This window comes from Thermobia domestica, chromosome 6, assembly GCF_964235325.1.
Source record: "Thermobia domestica chromosome 6, izTheDome1.hap1.1, whole genome shotgun sequence".
Lineage (NCBI taxonomy): Eukaryota > Metazoa > Arthropoda > Insecta > Zygentoma > Lepismatidae > Thermobia > Thermobia domestica.
The window spans coordinates 104,251,948-104,271,273 of record NC_137459.1 but is presented as its reverse complement, the minus strand read 5'-3'; the positions used below and the strand labels follow the sequence as shown (position 1 = coordinate 104,271,273).

General features: G+C 36.4%; 1 protein-coding gene across 1 annotated transcript in view; it reads left to right on the top strand.

Annotated features, from left to right (window-relative positions):
* The first annotated feature begins 788 nt into the window (after positions 1–788).
* The window catches only part of PlexA (plexin A), a 286,902-nt gene continuing 268,364 nt past the window's right edge, over positions 789–19,326 (top strand). Inside the window, exon 1 of the mRNA XM_081761928.1 lies at positions 789–2,011. Within this exon, the coding sequence (XP_081618054.1) occupies positions 848–2,011 (1,164 nt within the window). The 5' untranslated portion in view covers positions 789–847. The remainder of the gene's footprint in view (positions 2,012–19,326) is intronic.

Sequence of the window (19,326 nt, the reverse complement as noted above, 5' to 3'; positions counted from 1 at the left end):
GTAGCCACGAGGAAGCTCTCATATTTTGTGTGGTTTGAATTTTACGTTGATTCTGCATAAACAAATATGTAATTCTGCAAGTAGTGGTGTTCTGTTTTACCTGATGTGGATAGAGAAACAACGGAGAATGTGTTTGAGGAGATTTAATGCTATGAAATGGGGTTTGGTTTGATCCCAGGCCATGGTAGCGTGTGGTGTGCATCATGTCTTGTTTTTATTTGAGAGAGCGTCCCCTGTTTCCTTCCAAATTTTATTGCACACTCTTTCTTAATCAACCAGCTTCTTTCATCTGCCATATTTTAGTCTATAGTTCCTGGGATATTAAACTGAATGACCACTTCAAGAATGGAGTAAATTTTCTTAAATGTGTCTGTTTCTGACCTTTTATAGGGAGTAATAATGTCAATTGCTTCTGGATAGACATTGATGGTAGTAAACCTTAGTCGTGTAGCTCAAGTTCCTTGATAGGTGTTGGATGAAAGCTTTTCAAAGAAAGTTGATCAGCTTCTTACAGCATGATCTTAAACGTGTATTCAAGTGTAAGTGATTATTTCTTATTATCTAACGTACTTATCGTAAGGGAGCTGTTTTATAAGATTTTGTAACGAATTTTATTGCATACTTAGTATTAGTCATTGTACATTTAGATAGATACTAGTGATGTTATTAAATAAGCGTAGAATGCATCCTTTGCACAAAGAGTACCGCATACTTGTATGTTCCGCGATAACATCTATCTAAATTGAAGTTATTGTGTTTATTGGCAATTAAGTTTACATTGACGAGATATTGATATATATTCTTTCTTTTCTTTCAGGTGATCCCTATGACGTGACGAGGAGTCACGATGCGAGCGTCTTGGGTGGGCGCCCCGATCAGTGCCGCTCCCGCGGTGCTGTCACGACTCGTCCTCCTCGGCCTGGTAGTATTGGGTTCGGGACCATCCCCAGGCCAAGGAGGCGATATTGTGCGTGCATTTTTGGACACAGACACGGAGAAGTTCAATCACCTGGTTGTAGATAAGAACACTGGTCGTGTGTATATCGGCGCGGTTAATAGACTTTTTCAATTATCTCCGGATCTCGAATTATTTGTAAGTGAAGTTACAGGACCCCAGGAAGATTCGCCTGAATGTTCTGTGTTAGACTGCCCACCCAGTGTGGTTAAAAAACTGACGGACAATGTCAATAAAGCATTAGTGATTGATTACAGTACCACTCGACTCATTAGCTGTGGGAGTCTGTTTCAAGGGATCTGTTCTGTGAGGAACCTGCAAAATATATCTGATTTGCAACAGGAGGTGAAAGAAGCCGTGGTTGCAAACAATGCGACTGCTTCCACTGTGGCTTTCATAGCTCCTGGACCACCAAATCCTCCCGTTTCCCAAGTGATGTATGTGGGTGTGACGTATACAGGCAATTCCCCATATAGATCGGAGGTTCCAGCAGTATCAAGTCGAAGCTTAGATAAAGACAAAATGTTTAATATCGCCGAGACTGCGGTGACCACGGGTACTCGGATGTTCGTCAATTCACTAGCACGAGAACGCTACCCTATAAACTATGTATATGGGTTCAGCTCAGATGGCTTTAGTTACTTCCTAACGACTCAAATGCGTCATACAAGTCCGTCTCCCTTTATATCCAAATTAGTTCGCGTGTGCCATGATGATGAGAATTATTACTCGTATACGGAAATCCCCATAGATTGTATCAGTGAAGGTGCAAAGAAGTACAATCTTGTTCAAGCGGCCTACGTTGGGAAGGCTGGGTCAGATCTCGCCTCTGATTTGGGCATCACTGCTCAGGATGATGTGTTGTTTGCGGTTTTCTCAGAAAGTGATCAGTCTGAAGGTGAAGCATCCAGTAAACCATCTCAGTTTAGTGCTTTGTGTGTGTATTCATTAAAATCAATCAGGAGAAAGTTCATGCAAAATATAAGAACCTGCTTTAATGGAGCTGGAAGTCGAGGGTTGGATTTTATTTCACCGAGTCATCCATGTGTTCCTACGGTAAGTACAACTGATTTTGTATTTATCTCTTTATGATCTTGATTTTGATATTTCCATACGACAGGAGGTCCTTGTATTACAAATCGGGAACATTATGAAAACAACATGTGCGATAATATGTGATTGATCTTGTTTATAAACAACACACTACGTGATGGTCTCCATAGTAAGGAATTAAAAATGAGGTAGTATGCGGGGGTTTTAATTGGTTTGTAATAAAGGAAAGAAGTGCTGAAGCCAAGCTGTGTAGCCTATCATTATTCTTTGGCGGGCTCACGGCTGGCTATGTTTGTAGAGTATAAAGAACAGGAACCTAGTATAATTCAGAATAATGTTTCAGGATCTGGCATGTACTAAGGTTCCTCAAATCGAAGTCGACGTAATAACATAGGAACTTTTCTTTAGTCTGATAGGTTTACGATTCAACCTGTTCGGTTAGCGGTATTTCATATAATTTAATAGCTCATTAAGTTCGGGTTTTATTGTACGACTGCAAGCGCAATTGCAGCAAAATGTTATACTTCGAACGCGTGTTGTTGACACTTAAAATACCGCCGTTTTCTTGCAAAATAAGAATTAAGTGAAGCTTTCAATTGGTTCTGAGACAATAACTTTTCCGTTACAATGTACTAAGATTTCATTTCCTCGTTAAGACTAGCAATTTTCCTACAAACTTTTTCCATTTGGCTGAAGTAGCGAGATATTGTAATACAATGAATGGATGGTGCTAGTCATTTTATTTTCGAATATCATAAAGTGGGCAGTAACGTCGTTTGGGTATTGTTTACATCGTTCTGGGAAGTAATAAAGAACCAACTTGTCTTGGACATGGCTCTATTCAGAATAGTTTTGACCACAGTGAAAAGTTTAAATGACTAATCTATATATTTAAACGTGCACTTAATGAGTTTGTATACCAGCTGTGAGTGCATTAATTTGCTGGTATGTTGGCTACAATGTTGAGCGGTGTCTTTCGAACGTAGATGCGCTTGTTCGATTCTTGTCTTTACATGAAAGTGGATGTTGGCTTGTACTTTCATTTGCTCTCTTATTTATTAATCATTATTCTCTGCCATCGCCTCTTTTGCCTAAAGAGAATTAACATGACATTGAAATTCAATTTCATTATGTTACTTATAGTTTGGTCTGTATCAAATGTACTAGCTTTTGATACTCTGCCGTGCATTCATGCGCCAACTTAGTCGAAGAGAAAAGAAGAGCGCTTGAAAGTTAAATGTTCGTCAAATTTAGGTGAATTCTTCGTTTGTTTGTTTCTCTCTCTCTCTCTCTCTCTCTCTCTAGCTTAGCTCCGTGTGTGTTGGACCTAACATTGTTAAAATTTTCTCTTATGTAATTTGGAACGGCCGATTGGATTTTTTTTTTTTTTTTTTTTTTAAATTGTATGCCTCGTTCTTAAATCAGTACGCTTCTGATTTGTTCGCAATTTTCAGTTTCATGTGTTGACGAAGTTTCTATTGCTCGTCAGATTAACAAGTCACCATCTCAAAATGATTTGATATCCGAAAAGTAACATAGTTTAGTCGTACGTAGAATAGAAAAAAAGTTTCTCATGTTCTCTCTTGAAATATCACATGCTCTTCTAACATTTCTGGTTTAGGCCATTATCCATCGTAATGCTAGACTCAGGTATTGAAATTAGGTCATAGTCTCGGGTTCGACCTTGGGTCGTGACAAAGTATGTTCTAATAGATACTATCTGCTCTTGTTTAACTTCAGCAGTGATTTAATCTTTATTTGCGTTTCCTGTGTGCCTCTTTAACCCACGGAAAATATTTTCGAGCTTTAACATATTATTTCTCTCTACTACTCTGGGCTCGAAAAATAAATGTATTTTTTTGTGTGTGTGAGCGGTCCTCTTTGTTAATAAAAACGTTGTGAGAATGACTTTCTCCCAAATGTAGTTTCTGCAACTATTCGCTCTAGCATTGATAATTAAATTCTATGCATAATTTCTTTTCTTTTTTGTTGGTGAAGGCTCTCAATTCTGGAGGTTTTGATAAGTGTATCTGTAACAAAATTGCTTGCTGCTTCGCTTGTCTTGGAAGAAAATATGCACGAAGCCTCTTTAATACGATAATAATAATAATAATAATAATAATAATATGTAATCAACATATGGATTATCTGGACATACGAAGAACTTTCACTACCCCATGTGAATCCAGTACTTGACTAACCCTGATTAATGAAGGTTGCGCAGTAATGATTCAAGTACATGCTCTGTGTGGATCGCCAAGAGTATAGTTTAATATTACATTTGAAAAGGTTCCCTTGTGGCTAAATTAGTGTTTCAGCTCGTGGTATGGGAAAACTTGGGTTCGATTCCTGGTGTGAGTAGAGTATACGTGGTTCGAATAAAATACTCGCACAATCCGAACAAGCCGTTTTGTGATTCGTGTCTTCATGTGTTAAAGAAATATTGCGGTTGTCATTTGTCTTCCAAATACAATTACGCGTATGAGCACAGTTGTTTCCTTTTAGACAAATTGTCTTATCAAGGTTTACCCAGAGCTGGATGTAGGATGATATGATATCACAAAGTTAAGCCTTGTTAAAGTAATTATTTTTTTAAATCTCTCTAGCCCTCTTGTGCGTAGTTCTTTCTGTGTGGAATCCCGGGTTCGATGTTGTGTGTGGGACTGCGGTAGTTCAGTGGTAGAATGCTCACCTCTGGTGCATGGGGCCCTTGGTTCGATCCCAGCTCGCGCTAAGTGAGCTTTGCAGTGGACAAAAACCGTGTGCGTGGGTTTTCTCGAGGTTCTCCTATTTCCTCCTACTTTTTTATTCCGCCATTTCATTCATTTCCAATCCTCACAGTCTCCTTTGGTCTAACTGGTATATGCGTTGGACATAAAACTTATATTTCATTTCATTTATATGTTGTGTATGGGGTCCCGGGTTCGATGTTATTAAAGTGAGCAAAGTTACTACGGTAGTGGAAATAAGGTTGAAGCACGTAGCATGTTATTGAAGATTTAATGTCATTATAGGAGTAAAGCTATATCAGATCACAAATCTCCCGCCAGCAGAATAGGACTATAATGAAAAGGCACTGATAGCCTACAGGTGGCGTGTTAGTTCTTGGAGTTTGGTTAGGCGTTCGAATTCAGATCATACAATATTGACTTTAAATTTTCCCTTGAAAACTCAATTTAATTCCACTGTCATTTGTCTGTTGTGGTCATATAGTTAATGTAAGGCCTATCGGCGCTGGAAATCCGCATTTGATTCCCGGTGGAAACTCATCTGGTTTGGATCCCACGTTAAACTTCCTCATCCATCTCTCATAGAGCCTCCGTGCTAAATTACTTTCCAATGCAATGCAATCCGAGATTCCAGGTGGACGAATTGTTTTCGAGTCCCCTGGTTTGAAAAATATGGATCCCATGTTGAGTTATGGCCCCTGAATAATTACATCGGTGCTGAAACGAGACGAACTTGGGAATATACAAACAAATAGTATTATTTGTGTCTATTGGCTTCAAAATTCAAATTCATTAGACGTAAGATTAAACTGTCTCTTATGATAATTCTCTTTAATGCTCGTTGAAGAGTGTTTTCTGAGAATTTACCACCTGTTTGTTACTCCACTTTGTTTTGGAAAGGTACAGCTAGTACTGATTATGATTGGTGGAGGATAATCGCGATGTTGGACAAAATTTCTGTTCTTCATATAAAGGATCCACTTGAAATGTTCTAGCCATATATATATATATGTGCTCTCAAAATAGTTTCATTGTCGTATAGTTTTCCCAGTTAAATTACAGTTGAGATTACAAAGTATTTTCTCCTCTTTTAATGGAACTTCAGCTTGGGTAATATATGAAACTAGGCCATAGTCGATAATTCTTTAGGTAAGGGGATCATTTCTGTTTCTAATTTCAAGTAGTAAAGGCATTTTGGTCCAGTGTTCAGCCTAATTCACAGGAGTAGGAAGAACTAGGAGACACAAAACGTGCCACACGCTGCATTAAACACTTGCATTAAAATAGATTGGGAGTGAAAGTTGGGTAATTTTGTAAAATCCTGCGTTGTGTGTTAAGACTTTTTCTGTTCCTGCGGCAATGATAAATTAGTGTTTTCCTGTGATCCAACTGTTGGAGGCGAGATACTATGGTGGGTAGCGACCTATAGTGTGAAGGTTGATTTTTCGTTATCTGTGCACCCGCCAACTACACCGGATTCAAGTTTCGGTTGCGGTTCGAGGTATGTGTTAGTAGTAGGTCCCATCCTTCATAACTTCGGTGTTAGCAACTCAGACTCGAGAAGTTGCAATATCAAGCTTGCTCAGAAACACTTTCAGGAGGAAAATTGCCAAATTTTGAAAACTCTTATGACTGAAATGAGCGTCCAAAGGAACTATGGTATTACTTTACACCAGAGGCGCACCCATTTTCATTTGTACACATTCTCAATATAACTGTACTTGTTTAACAAAGAAATGATTGATGTGGTCTAAAGATTTGACTTTACTCCTCATCTATACTTTTCCTTTTCTGGTAAAAATAATCTAGATCCAATATGTCTACTAATTTTCTGAGACTGTAGATGGCAGTAATTATCAATTACTTTTTTTTTGGTGCAGTATAGCACAGGTTTTAATATTACATAGACGTGTTGGACCACCATCCACAGAAAAAGAAAACTTTGGACCCTCCCAACAAAAAGATCCTGGGTACGCGCCTGCTGTACACGATAATAATCATACAATTTAAAGAAAATACTAAACGAGATGACCATGACTAAGAAATATGAATGTGTTGATGTACGGAAGGTTCGGGCAGCTTTATGTGCTATTTTCTGCACAGGTTAAGAGTGGGTTGTCATTCCCAACTAAGTGTTCTGTGATGTCAGTTTGGTGCTCCTATTCTCAGAAAACGCACAGAAAAGAGGAGCTAGTAGGTAACTTGAAAGTATTGACAGACTAGATAAGAGACAGTGTTTACAGGCAGACAAGAACATTGATAGAATGGTCAATGGTTTAGCAGGAATATTCCTCCTCTAGATCATGATTGTACGTTCACTCCCAACATTTGGTCTCCTACGTCATTCTCTTCCCTCCTTTTCTCGTTGTGTTTGTCTCTGCTTTTCTCAGGTCTCCAGAAGTGCATTCCTACGTTGTGCATCAGCCATTTGGAAATTACTGAAGTAATGACATGAATAAGGGTTGACAGATCTTCACGTTCTATTTATTGGTTAGCGAAATACATTGTTGAACATCATGCTTCAGTTCAGGTTACGAATAACAACCGGTTACATTTTTTTCTTCTTAAGTGTACTGACGTGGTAAGAACGTGTATTAGTCAATGTTCATTTTTCCCCTTAACTTTCGAGCGTCGAAAGGAGAGAAGAAAGTATCGTGATTTGAACAAAGAAATCTAATTCGAGATGTCACCGGATTTACACGTTTAATGACCAGTAGGTACCGAGAAGGTTATTTTTCGACGTCTGTTCGTCTGCTTGTACACTCACCTAGAGTCCTTCCGTTGAACGTATCCGAACCAAATTTTGAGCTTAAGGTTTTTATGTGATTTTCCGGGGGGGGGGTCAAATTTTCTTCCTGTCCTTAAAAAAATAAAATGAGAGTAGTTGACTGAAGAGAGATTGTTTTTCTTCTTTTTTTTTTTTTTTTACTTTTATTTTCTCAAAAACGTCTCTAACGATTTTGTTTATATTTCACAAATCATTTTTTCAGTAACATCCCTGTACAGTGGTATGTCATTTCTCTAGGGAAAAAAAAGGGGGTAGTTTATTGTTGGATTTTTTTTCATGCGATCTTGTTAAAAACGACTTTGGTCACTTTGTTCATATTTCATTACTATTACTATCATAATATATAAATCGCTTCTCTAAGAATAATCATAAGGGATAGTTTATTCTCGGGTGACTTATTTTGACAATTTTCTAAAGTACCATTCATGCAACTTCGTTATTATTTTATGAACAAACATTTTATTAATAGCGTTAACATATGGTATAAGTTTTTCCTTATGGAAAAATCTATAAAGGTAGTTTGCTTTTGGTGGGGATGAGTTTCCTTTGGACGAGGCTTTCCGAAAACGCTTTATAATTTTGTTCGTGTTTCACAAAAGGGAAAACAAATATGTCATTAATAACTGCAGCACACTATGATTTAGTTAAGAAATTGGAGCGAGAAGGTTTAGTGCGATGGTCCGTACCTTTTATTTATATCATTATTAGGAAGTTAATGTAAGCACAGTTATGTGTAAGCAAGTTCACTGTATTTATTTACAAGATTAGGCAATGTTTTAGGAACACGTTTCAGTGGTGAAACCTTGTCTCTCTTCTGATTCCATTACAAACTATGTGAATTAATGACAAACGACATTGCATTCATAGTTTTGGTCAGGAACTATTATCATTCCACTTACATTTTCTCTATTCTATAGCATACTTGGGTTATTGCTCATCTCCTTTAACACACTGTCATAAGAGTTTAATTTAACTCACTCTAGTTCAAGCCCGGCGCTTTGAATTAAGTATAACTCGCGTACATCTTTACTTTGGGAGCTGCGTTGTGCTGTAACGTTTATTTAATTTGATGGGTGCCTCTGGGCAAAACTCTGAAATTGATTTGTGAAAATTTCAATGATTTATTTATTTATTTTTTTTTTTAATTTTGCAATAAGTTCATCTGTTTTCGTAATAAAATACTTCAGAACTTTTTTTTTCCTTTTAAGCGGGGCAGGCAATGTGTTAATCTACAGAGCATGATCATGGGACGTGTAAAGATTGATTTAATTTTCATTTATAGTAACGCTTGTCATAGCAACTGGAAGAGAAATTGTTTGCATGAATCGCTTACGAGTATCACTCTAATTGCTCAATTCATTTTATCGTAATTTTCTCTATGAAAACTCCAGGTTTTAGCTTTCACGTCTAATACATCTCTATAGGGATTATATGTGAATTCTAGGAATATCAGACCTATTTTAATAGCATCTTACGTAATATTTAGTAGAGTAAAAAGACGGGAAGTTACCAATCATGTGCTTAACGTCTTAATTAGACCAGTGTGGTGTCGAAGTCGAATATTCGTGGAAATGGTATCATTTGCTACCTTAAGGTTGGAAGAAGAATTATTGGAATATGGTTCTCTGAACTTCGTAAAACTAGAGTGGCTTTCTTAATTTTCATGCATGAAATTATTTGGATAAGTAAAATCTGAGAGGCTTTCATAGAATCTGAAACTTCATTGAAAACTTTCGGAGTTTGGTAAATAAGAATTGTCAGAATCAACCGTATACGGCACAGTATGGTGTATTTGAGGTTATCTAACTTAATGAGCCGATCAGACTAAATTAATCATTAGTTTCTCTTCGCGTTATTCAAGATAGAAATTAATATTAGGTACAGTCTTTCACAAGTACATTTCAGATGAATTCTCTTTGTGGGTTAGTTTTCTTCAGATAGATAATTGTATCGGGCATATTCGTTCTCTAGTAACCTTGAAGAGGACCTCGTTGTAGGTGGTAAGTGAGGAGCGCTTTGAAACACGATCGCGGCATTCGCCTGTTAAGACTGAGGAATAACCTTAATAATATCTGGTTAACTGATCAGAGAACTGGAACCAAGGCTTTCTCAGTATGAACTCTAACCTTTCATGGGGGGCATGGTGGTTTAGCAGTACATTCTATTCTAGTGATAGTGTAGGTTTCCAGTGTTCTTCTGAGACCAAATTTTCCAGTTCTATTCCTTTATTAGCTATTAAAAAAAAAAGACTACTGTAGATGACAACACAGGCTTGTATTCGTCTTACCTTTAGTTGGGGAAGCTGTAGGATCCAAAATTTCAAACATATGTTGACCGCAAGAGCAATAAGCATTTCTTCCTTCTGTAATGTGATGCACGGGGAGAGAGGGAAAACTCTGGTCCACTTGTGCTTTTGCTAGTACCTTTATTGTTTCTTTTCTTGCCGGTGGAAGAATAAACGCATTATTGGTATATTCATGTCGGGTGCTCCGAGTTTCAATGGTAAGCTTAAATATCAAATCTTCCTCCTCGTCTTTGCTGACAAAGAGGAAGAGGGCCTTGCAAATATACTACAGACCTTGAAACAACACACATCTTTGGTTTTGTTTTCTTGCAAGATTCGTTTAAAACTCCCCAAAACTGTATTTTTATGCGAGTAGCTAGCACAAACATACAGCATCATGTACAAGGAAGAAGAAAAGGGAAGTGAGATAGAATAAGCGTCATCCAAACTTAGAAAACCGAATACTCTTAAGAGTGTGATTCTAAATATTTTCCATGATAAAGGAACTATGTACAGAGAGGGGAAAACTGCTATCCCTGGTTAGGACGACATTAGCTAAACCAGAAGCCGGGATGATTTTTCCGGAGGGAGGAGGGAATCCGAGGCATTCCCCCTACAAATCGAACACTGAAAACATTGTTATATTTTTCAAGTCCACTTGTGCGGCTTCATTGTAGTGTAAACTACATTTATTTCAATGTATTCTCGCATTGATAATTAAATTCATAGCTTAGATAGCATTAGCAAATATTGCTTGAATCTTTCATAACTGTCTATGATTCTCATGCTGTAATTTTCGAAGACAAAACTCAAAAGTGTGTTGAAAGACAAAATAACTTTGGTGAACACAATCATTTACTTCGCTTCTCAGTTTTTTCCTGAATTCGTCCCTTGCGAGAAAATATGTGCGTGCGCGAAGGTTGTTTGATGTTGCCATGTTCATCTAACACGCGTAGGTTGTGTTAATCTCTTACTACCACATGAGGCTTCTTGAATATATGGCAACGTGGCGGTCTTTCACCCGAGCTTCAGTGAGTAACGGGAAAGCTTCGAGTATTTTGCTGTTCATACAAGATAACACATTATGTATTTGTAAATACTTCAACGTGCAATTCTATCGAATAATTGTTCTTATTTACATTGGGTATTCGAACATGAACAAGTAACTTTGTATACGTATTTCCTTTGTTTCTTGTTTGATTTTTCTTTAATATTATTCATTAAAGTGTATAAGATAACAGAAAAATGTAATATAGTATGCATGAACAAATAACTTAGTAGATGTGTATGCATATTTATTTTTCTTTATAAACAACATGGCGTCTCAATGAGAGAACGCTTACCTCAGATGCTAGTGATGTCTGGTTCGTTCTCGGGCCAAATGAGTTTCTGGTGAACAAGAACGTGTCTGTAGGTTTTCTCGGTGTTCTCCTGTTTCCTCCCGCATTATCAATCCAAGAATTCGTTCCTAGTCATTAATTTTCATTCATCATCCATCTCTTGGAATCAATGGGGCATGATCGTGGGACGTTAAAGATAATGATAATGTAATGTATTTCCTTTCTTCTTTTCTCACTTTTTTAACGACGAAAGAAAATGTTGATTATGAAAGTATCTAACTTGAGATTATCACATTCTATGGCCCATAGATACCGCAAAAGTGGTTTTTCGACATCTCTCCGTTCGTCCGTTCATCCTGATGTATACTCGAATAAACTCCGTAGTGTTCAGCGTATATAAAGCAGATTTTAAATTTAAGGTTCACGTTATTTTACAGGGTAACTTTTTTCGAATGTTCTTTGTACTCCTAAAAGTAAGGGAAGTTTACTGCAAGTGAAAATAAAATAAAAATGCTATTTTCTCAAAAATCAATATTACATTACCAACTTCGTACTATGGTATAAGATCGGGATTCAAAACCCCGGTTATGGTTAGGAGCACACGGAAATAGTAAGTTCCGACCTTCGTAACTTCGATGTTGCATATGGACGCAAAACAAAAAAGCTTACTCTGATCTGCTTGGCATAATCATATATATATATATAGACTATATAATTAATTTTAAAAACTTGAATAAATTGTATTAAAATAAGGGTGTTCTGATTGATGTGAAGTTTTCATGGCTTCTACTTGCACATTAAAAGTACAGTAATATGCAATAGTACATTCGCATGTTTAATGTGAAACTTTGTTTTACTTGCTATTTGTTGGAACTTGGGAAGACTTGAAAGTTTTTTTTTCTTTTCTCAGTTTTCCTGAACTTTGGGTGGAAAAAATACTGACTTTTTCAGATTTTTCTCTGTATGCTCTGCAGGTTAATTTTGCATGGATTTTCACCAAGGTATGAAGTAAGCACAACACGCTAAAGGAAAGAATGTTAATTCATTTAGTAGTGCTAATGTTGTTTGTTTGTAGGTATCATCTGTAAATATAATTATACTTGTGAAAAAAAAAAAGATAAAATACCGTCTAAACGGATGGGTGATAGATATCGAAAACCTACCGATGGGGACACTTGGTTGGAAAGTTGTAAAAGTATTCTCAAGCCAGCCATCCTGAGTGAAGATTTAACTGGGCTTCCCTCAGTCTCATCAGGCAAATGTAGGAACAGTACCTAACATAAAGGTTCCAGGCCACTCTTTTTTTTTTTTTTTACACTTCCTCGGGTAGTGTGATCGTCGAGGGACATTCTCCTTAATATATGGTGGGCTTAAAAGGTCGAATACCCAGACATAAGAATTCTAATTCCTAGAACTGTAATTAACATACAATATTTACATTTTGGGAGGAAGAGTTCAGTCTTCTCTCAGTTTGTTGTAACAATTATTTCGTTATTATTTGTTGGGATTTATTAGTGACTTTTCGCCGAGATATCATATCGGTGGAATATTAAAGCAGATACAGTACACCTTAAGTAGGATGCTTGTTTAATTTGTAGTTATGTCTGTGGCTCCGTATAATCATCATCATACTATATGTATTCAGCCTTACTGGTAAGTCTCTTACTGTAAGCTAAAAAGCTTCCATGCACTACAGTCTTCGGGATCAGGGTAATCTTCACGTAGGGTATTTTTGCTGTAAGAACCCCTTTTCTTTGTCTACCTTCCATCGTACTTTGTATAATGTCCATCAGGATACAGTTTCTTATAAGCTTCTATGTCCAATTACATCTAGTACTGATCTTTTCTTCCATGCTACTTCTAACACTGACCGCGATGGTTCAGTAGTAGAGTGCTCACCTTGGAGCGGGGCCCCGATTTGATCTCAGCTTGTGCTAAGTGAACTTTGTGATGGACAAACACTATGTTCACGGATATCTCGTGGTTCTCAGTTTTCTCACCCTGTCATCATTTCACTATTTCATTCATTATCATCAGTCTTCCTTAGCCTCGGGTCATGAATGTGGGACATTAACCTACAAATTTCAGTTGTGGGATATTACTTCTAACACTTCTTCATTGGTTTTACGTTTGAACCCAGTTAATGTCCTGCATTTTTCTCTACACCCACATTTCGTGAGCCTCTATTTTCGCGTAGGGTTACGTTTCTTACATGGAGCACAATACTCCGCATGTGGTTTGATATTCTGTAAGGGAGCATTAGATTATGTGAATGAATTGCATGGTTCGTAGGGCTATGTGTCATGTTGTCTAGGTTCTGGAAAGAGACGCAAGACATTACAATATTATGCACAATGTTATGAAGACGTTGTTATGATGCCACTACTGTGACACAGTTTGATATATATCAACTTTTGGAAATTAATTCATCACAATAAGAATTCACATAAACCTGTATATATTAGTATGAAGTTCATCAATGCAGATTTTCGTATCGTGGGAACCACTTCTGTTTATCAGATGTGAGGAGCCTCATTGAGGATCATCGAAAGTGGGAGCACGCTCACAGGAGACATGGTCCTTAGTCACTTCAATACGATAAGACACGAGAACATTTAAGTACGTGTTTTGTAAGAAATAATTAAATAAGCTCATAGGATGATCAAAGTTGACGTAGGGATGAAGTTTTTTTTTTTATTTTTTTTATCTGCTTTCACGTTATATAATTCATACTTTAACCGTTGTTTTGAAGGATCGTTTTGAAAGTGTATTAGGGAAAGAAAGAACATCGCGTGTTGTTAACCCTTAACTGTCCTCGTGAAATCGACTGACGCTAATATGCTGGTGGGGGTGCAACAGATGCCAACGAGTAACAAAAACAGAATTACTTAATTCAGTCAAGAATGAATATGTATTTAACTCACATGTGAACAAGACAAAAGCAACATATCACATTAACTTTAATCAACAATCTGTGCACATATGTTTGCCGTATTCCAAGTATATCAGGTTGTAGCACTTTGCTCAAGAATTTTATTATTATTATTATTATTATTATTATTATTATTATTATTATTAATTATTATTATTATTCCGTCACGCTGTCGAGGTCATATTTTCCAACGACCCTTTCTCACAACATTATCTTCAGCAGGTGTTTCAGGTTCAGATCTGTCCAACAATTTTCTCACATAGCAAGTTTTAATTAGTTCGCAAACTAGTACAATACATGCAATAATCACCGGTATTGAGGAACGAGAATTTTATATTATACATTATGATTTAAAAAATACGTTAACGTGGTGGTGGGGTTCAGTATACCCCAAGCTCCTTGGTTCTTGAAACAAATGCATGCCATACTCCTGCCACTTATACTGTTGGAGCACTGGGTGTAAGGAAGGTATGAGAAGAGAAATGATTTGAATGGCAGTATATTGTTAGATACAGTTATGTACATAGTTCTTCTTTTTTCAGTAGCTCTTATAATACTATATTTATTCCTACAAGTTTTCATATAGTTTATAATGCTCGTCTCCCGAATTGAAAACTGGTGACGACATAATGATATCTGTACCTGGTATAAGAAGGTAATTTGTGCAGAAATGTCGAGGTTAATTAAATTAATCCACGCATTGAAGCTGTTAAAAACGATAAACAAATAAATGAAGGAACTGGGGAATGGAGAAAATGACACAGCTCAGAACGAAGATAATATCAACTGTCAGTGAATATCATACAGATAGAAACGTAAGGTGGAAATTCACATTGTTTCAGCTCAAAATAAGTATGGTGCTGCATATTATTCTAGCTTAAATTGTTGGGAAAGAGATCTTTGGGTAGTCTAAGAACAAAAATGGCAGATAATACAAAGTAGGATATTCAGAAAGTGGATAACAATAGTGCTCACTGGATTGGCGTGGTAGACTAGACTTATAGTTTTGTTTCTGCGGCGATGAGCTTTAGTGTTTGGTAAGTCATGTAATACGTATTTTTAAAAATAAGTAAACAACTTTTAATTTTTTATAACCAAGAGGAGTCTGGATTGTAAACCGGCTAAGAGCTCATCGACACGCCCATGAGGAGACTTGAAGGATAGTGGGAAAACAACAAAGAATTTAGCATAATATTTGGGTGGCTCAAGATAATTGTGCCTTCATACGTGCTTATATTGCCTTTCTCTACTACGTGCTCGTTCGTGAAGCTCTACCTTCATTGCCTTTAGGGATAGCTTAAAATTTCTTTGTGCTAATTCTCTAAGAACAACTGGCAGTAAACCAGTTTCCACTCCTTTAGATAGAGCCTACTCAATTTCCTTAGCATTAAGCCGGTATTAAAGCAATGGCTTGGATACGAAACCAAGTTGCTGTGATTGTAGATACGTATGTTATGTTATGTTATAAACTGAGGTAGCCACTTCAGAAATCTTAATTATCATGGTCGGAGTGCCTTCAGGATAATTTAACTGGTTTGAGTTGTCCGATCTGGCGTCAGAGACCGGAACTAAGGGGGTGAGATTTAGAACATGAGACTGATTCTCTGAGAGTCGTATTCACAACGTGTTGGCCTACATTTTGTCACATGTGCTAGCAAATAACGTGTCTTTTTCTTCTTAAAAAAAATCCAAGTTTCACTTTGTAATATAGTGCTTGAATTTCTGATACTCCACACCTCAATACAATTAACATTGTCACATTATTTTTCCCCTGAAGTGTGAGGACTAGTGACATTTTATTCATTCGTGAGAAATATTTTTAAAACTAGAGAAACTATAAAAGAAGTGCTCTGAAATTTTAAGAACATACTGCCTGTAATATGTATCAAATTGTTATATTACTTCCCAGCAGTTGCTTTATCTTTGGATACACCAGGGAATGTTTCCTTAATACTACTTTTAGGCTGCACTTGTCAATACATACGGAAGCACTGACAGCTTTGTCATATACTATAATGCTGGAGCATAAGACAATTGAAGTTGTTTGAATGATAATGGTGAAACACCATTATTAGTCATTTCATTGAGAATTTCCTTTAACAAATTAAAAATACTTTCATGAATATCTAATTTCTGTATGTTTCTAAGGTTTATGCTAAACCGCTAAGTCAATTACACTTACTTCCGAGAGATAATAGGAAAGAATGAAGTATGGTGGTCATGAAAAACAAGCGAATTCGAGATTTCAACGGATTCGCAAGGTTCATATCTCTACATACCGAAAATATCACGACTCAGACAAGTTTGTTTATATTTCATAAATGAATGCTCTATTAAGAAGCCTATAATATAGTATATATCATTTTTCGTTTAAAATCACGTAAGGTAGTTCACTCTTTTGGCTAATTTTTTTGGAATGACTTTCTCAAACAACTCAGGCAATTTTGTTCATATCATAAATAAATGTTGCATTAAGAAACCTACAATATGTAGAGGTCTACGCTGATGCGGATATCCGCATCAAAATGGGTATCTGCGGATATATATTTCTTTTCTGTGCGGATAGCGGATAAAGTTGCTGATATGGTTTCCTACATCTTTTCCCTACCTTAAAAAAAATGAAATTTGTGGTGGAGGAAAAGAGCACTAAGAAACGTTTGATTTCAATTAAAAGTTGTAAAACTGGTTGAAAAATACGTAAAATCAAAATAAGTGTGTTTGAAGCCTCTGACAGGTAAAGGACAAGAAATGACACGAGAGAGTTGTTCTTTTATTACTCTTATATATTTGCTACCCTATTATCTGCGGATGCGGTACGGATACGATACTTTATATCCGTACAGACTTCTAACAATATGGCATAAATCATTTTTCATTGAAGTATTCACAAGGGGTAGCCTTATACTCTTGCAGTGAGCAGTTTTCGAACAATTTGCTCAGAAATTCTTCAGTTCATTTGGCCTTGCTTCATGAATAAATACTTAATTTAAAATTCTATGATATAGACAAATCATTTTTTAAATGAAAAAGTCCATAAGTAGTAATTTACTCGTTGCAATGTTCTTTTTTTTTTTTTTTTTTTTTTTTTTCTACGGAGGATTCTCTCAAGAGCGGCTTAGACAGTTTTGTTCATATTTCATAAATAAGGGTTTCCGTAATGATCCTATAATATGATACAGTCCACAACGGGTAGTTTGCTCTTGCCGGTGTTTTCTTCGATACATGTTTCCAAAAGCACCTATTAAAATTTCGTTCATATTTCGCAAATAAACGTTTTGTTAACAATTACCACATGATAGTATTCAATGTAGGAAGTGCGAGGAAAAAGTTTAGTGCAGTAGCTCATTTTTCCCCCAGTATATTACTAAATTTTAGCGGTTTGTTAATATTTTGCATTTTAATAAATAAAGAAGGGAAATAAGTTTCCGTAAGGAATCCTCAAAACTGTTTGTGTACCATAAAACTGAGACAAAGATTTTTCTTTTTTTTTCTTTTCTTCCGTAGGTTTTCTCGTGGTACTGCCGATTTCTCTTACATTATCATTCCACTAATACTTCCATCATCATTCACTTGCCTTAATAATCCTCTCCCTTAGCCGAATTGGCATAATCATGGGATGTTAAACTGAATGAAATCATTTTTCTTCTTTTTTTAATCTTTAAACGCTCCGGTTGATCTATATATTATACCTGTCCTGATAGACAACCTGCACGACTTTGTGAGCATGTGGGTCGCATACAGAGAAGGATATGTATATGACTGGCTTAGCACATGTTATTGCTGGACGCTTTGCAATGGGATTTACCACATTGAAGGAAGGGGTTATTTACTTGAGGTATTAACTTAGAAAGGAGGGTAACGGTAGTTAGAAAGTTGAACGAGTTTTATATAATATCAGTAAGAATTTGGTCTCAAAGGTATGTAATAGCAACTGCCTGAGACACATCAGAAACTTGTTCACTAACAGTTTTAATTAAACTTTCACTGTTCCAAATGATGTGATTCTCAAATAGCAAATAAACAAATGCGTTAAAAGCAATTAAAATTTATTTAGAATATAAAGGCGCCGTGGATTTCACAATTAAATGCAACGTTTTTGGTGTTTTTTTCTTTTTGAATTGAATATTTATTTTCTCTCTCTCTCTCTCTCTCTTATATATATATATAATTATAATATATATATCATATATATATATATATATATATATATATATATATATCATATATATATATATATATATATATATATATATATATATATATATATATATATATATATATATATATTATAATGATGGTGTGTGTCGTAATATGAAACTGTTTATTAAAAAGACTGTATCATTAAAGAGGCGTCTCCCTAGGTGGGTCTAGCTTTGATGGCGGCAGACAGTAGGAACTGGATTGCAGCTGAAAATACCCAAGGTTAACAGACTCCAAGAGTGACATTGAAGATACCCTTCCCAAGCTGTAGGGAGTGGGATATAGCATACGAGAGCTGTATTACGATAGAGCATGGGCAAATCAACTTGTTATTCTGATCAGCGGATATAGTGGCTATTTTTTATGTGGTTTCTCTTCGTGAGGTTCGTTGATCTTTGTTTCTTTACAGTTTGCTCCTTAGTGATCAGGTTATTCTTATTGACGTAATGGACCTATGCATTTCAGTACATTACTTTTTTTTTTTTTTTTTTTTTTTTTTTTAAGTGAGTGGTACAGTAATCACTTGTAAGCCTTTCCCGCTAGCGCGCACGTTTTTGGTGTACAGGATTCCGGGTTCGATTTCCAGTGGGAGAGCATTGAAATTTGAACATATTATGATAATTCTGATTTTTACCTTAATCTCTAGATCCACGTCTTGCATAGTCTCGGCGTTACAATGGCCTCTAAACTTCAACAATGTCACCTACGGTGTGAAAGACCACAGGTTCTGTCGCAGTGTTGTGCCAATTACTTACGGTCCATCTTCTTGTACTACAGTTATTTCACAAAGGAAACGTATTTGTGTGTATACAAAGCTTATATATTTGGCGTGGGAGGCCCGGGTTCGATTCCTGGCGGGAGCTCATGTGGTTCGGATTCCACGTTAATCAGTAGGTCCACGTCTCATATAGCCTCGCTGCTGAACGAGATGTTAAACTCAAAATATAAAACTCAACAAATCTTATATTTTTTGTTTGCTAAAGCGCACACTACATATTGTTTAAAATCCTGCTGTGTCTGATAAGAATACGTGTATGTGTTACCA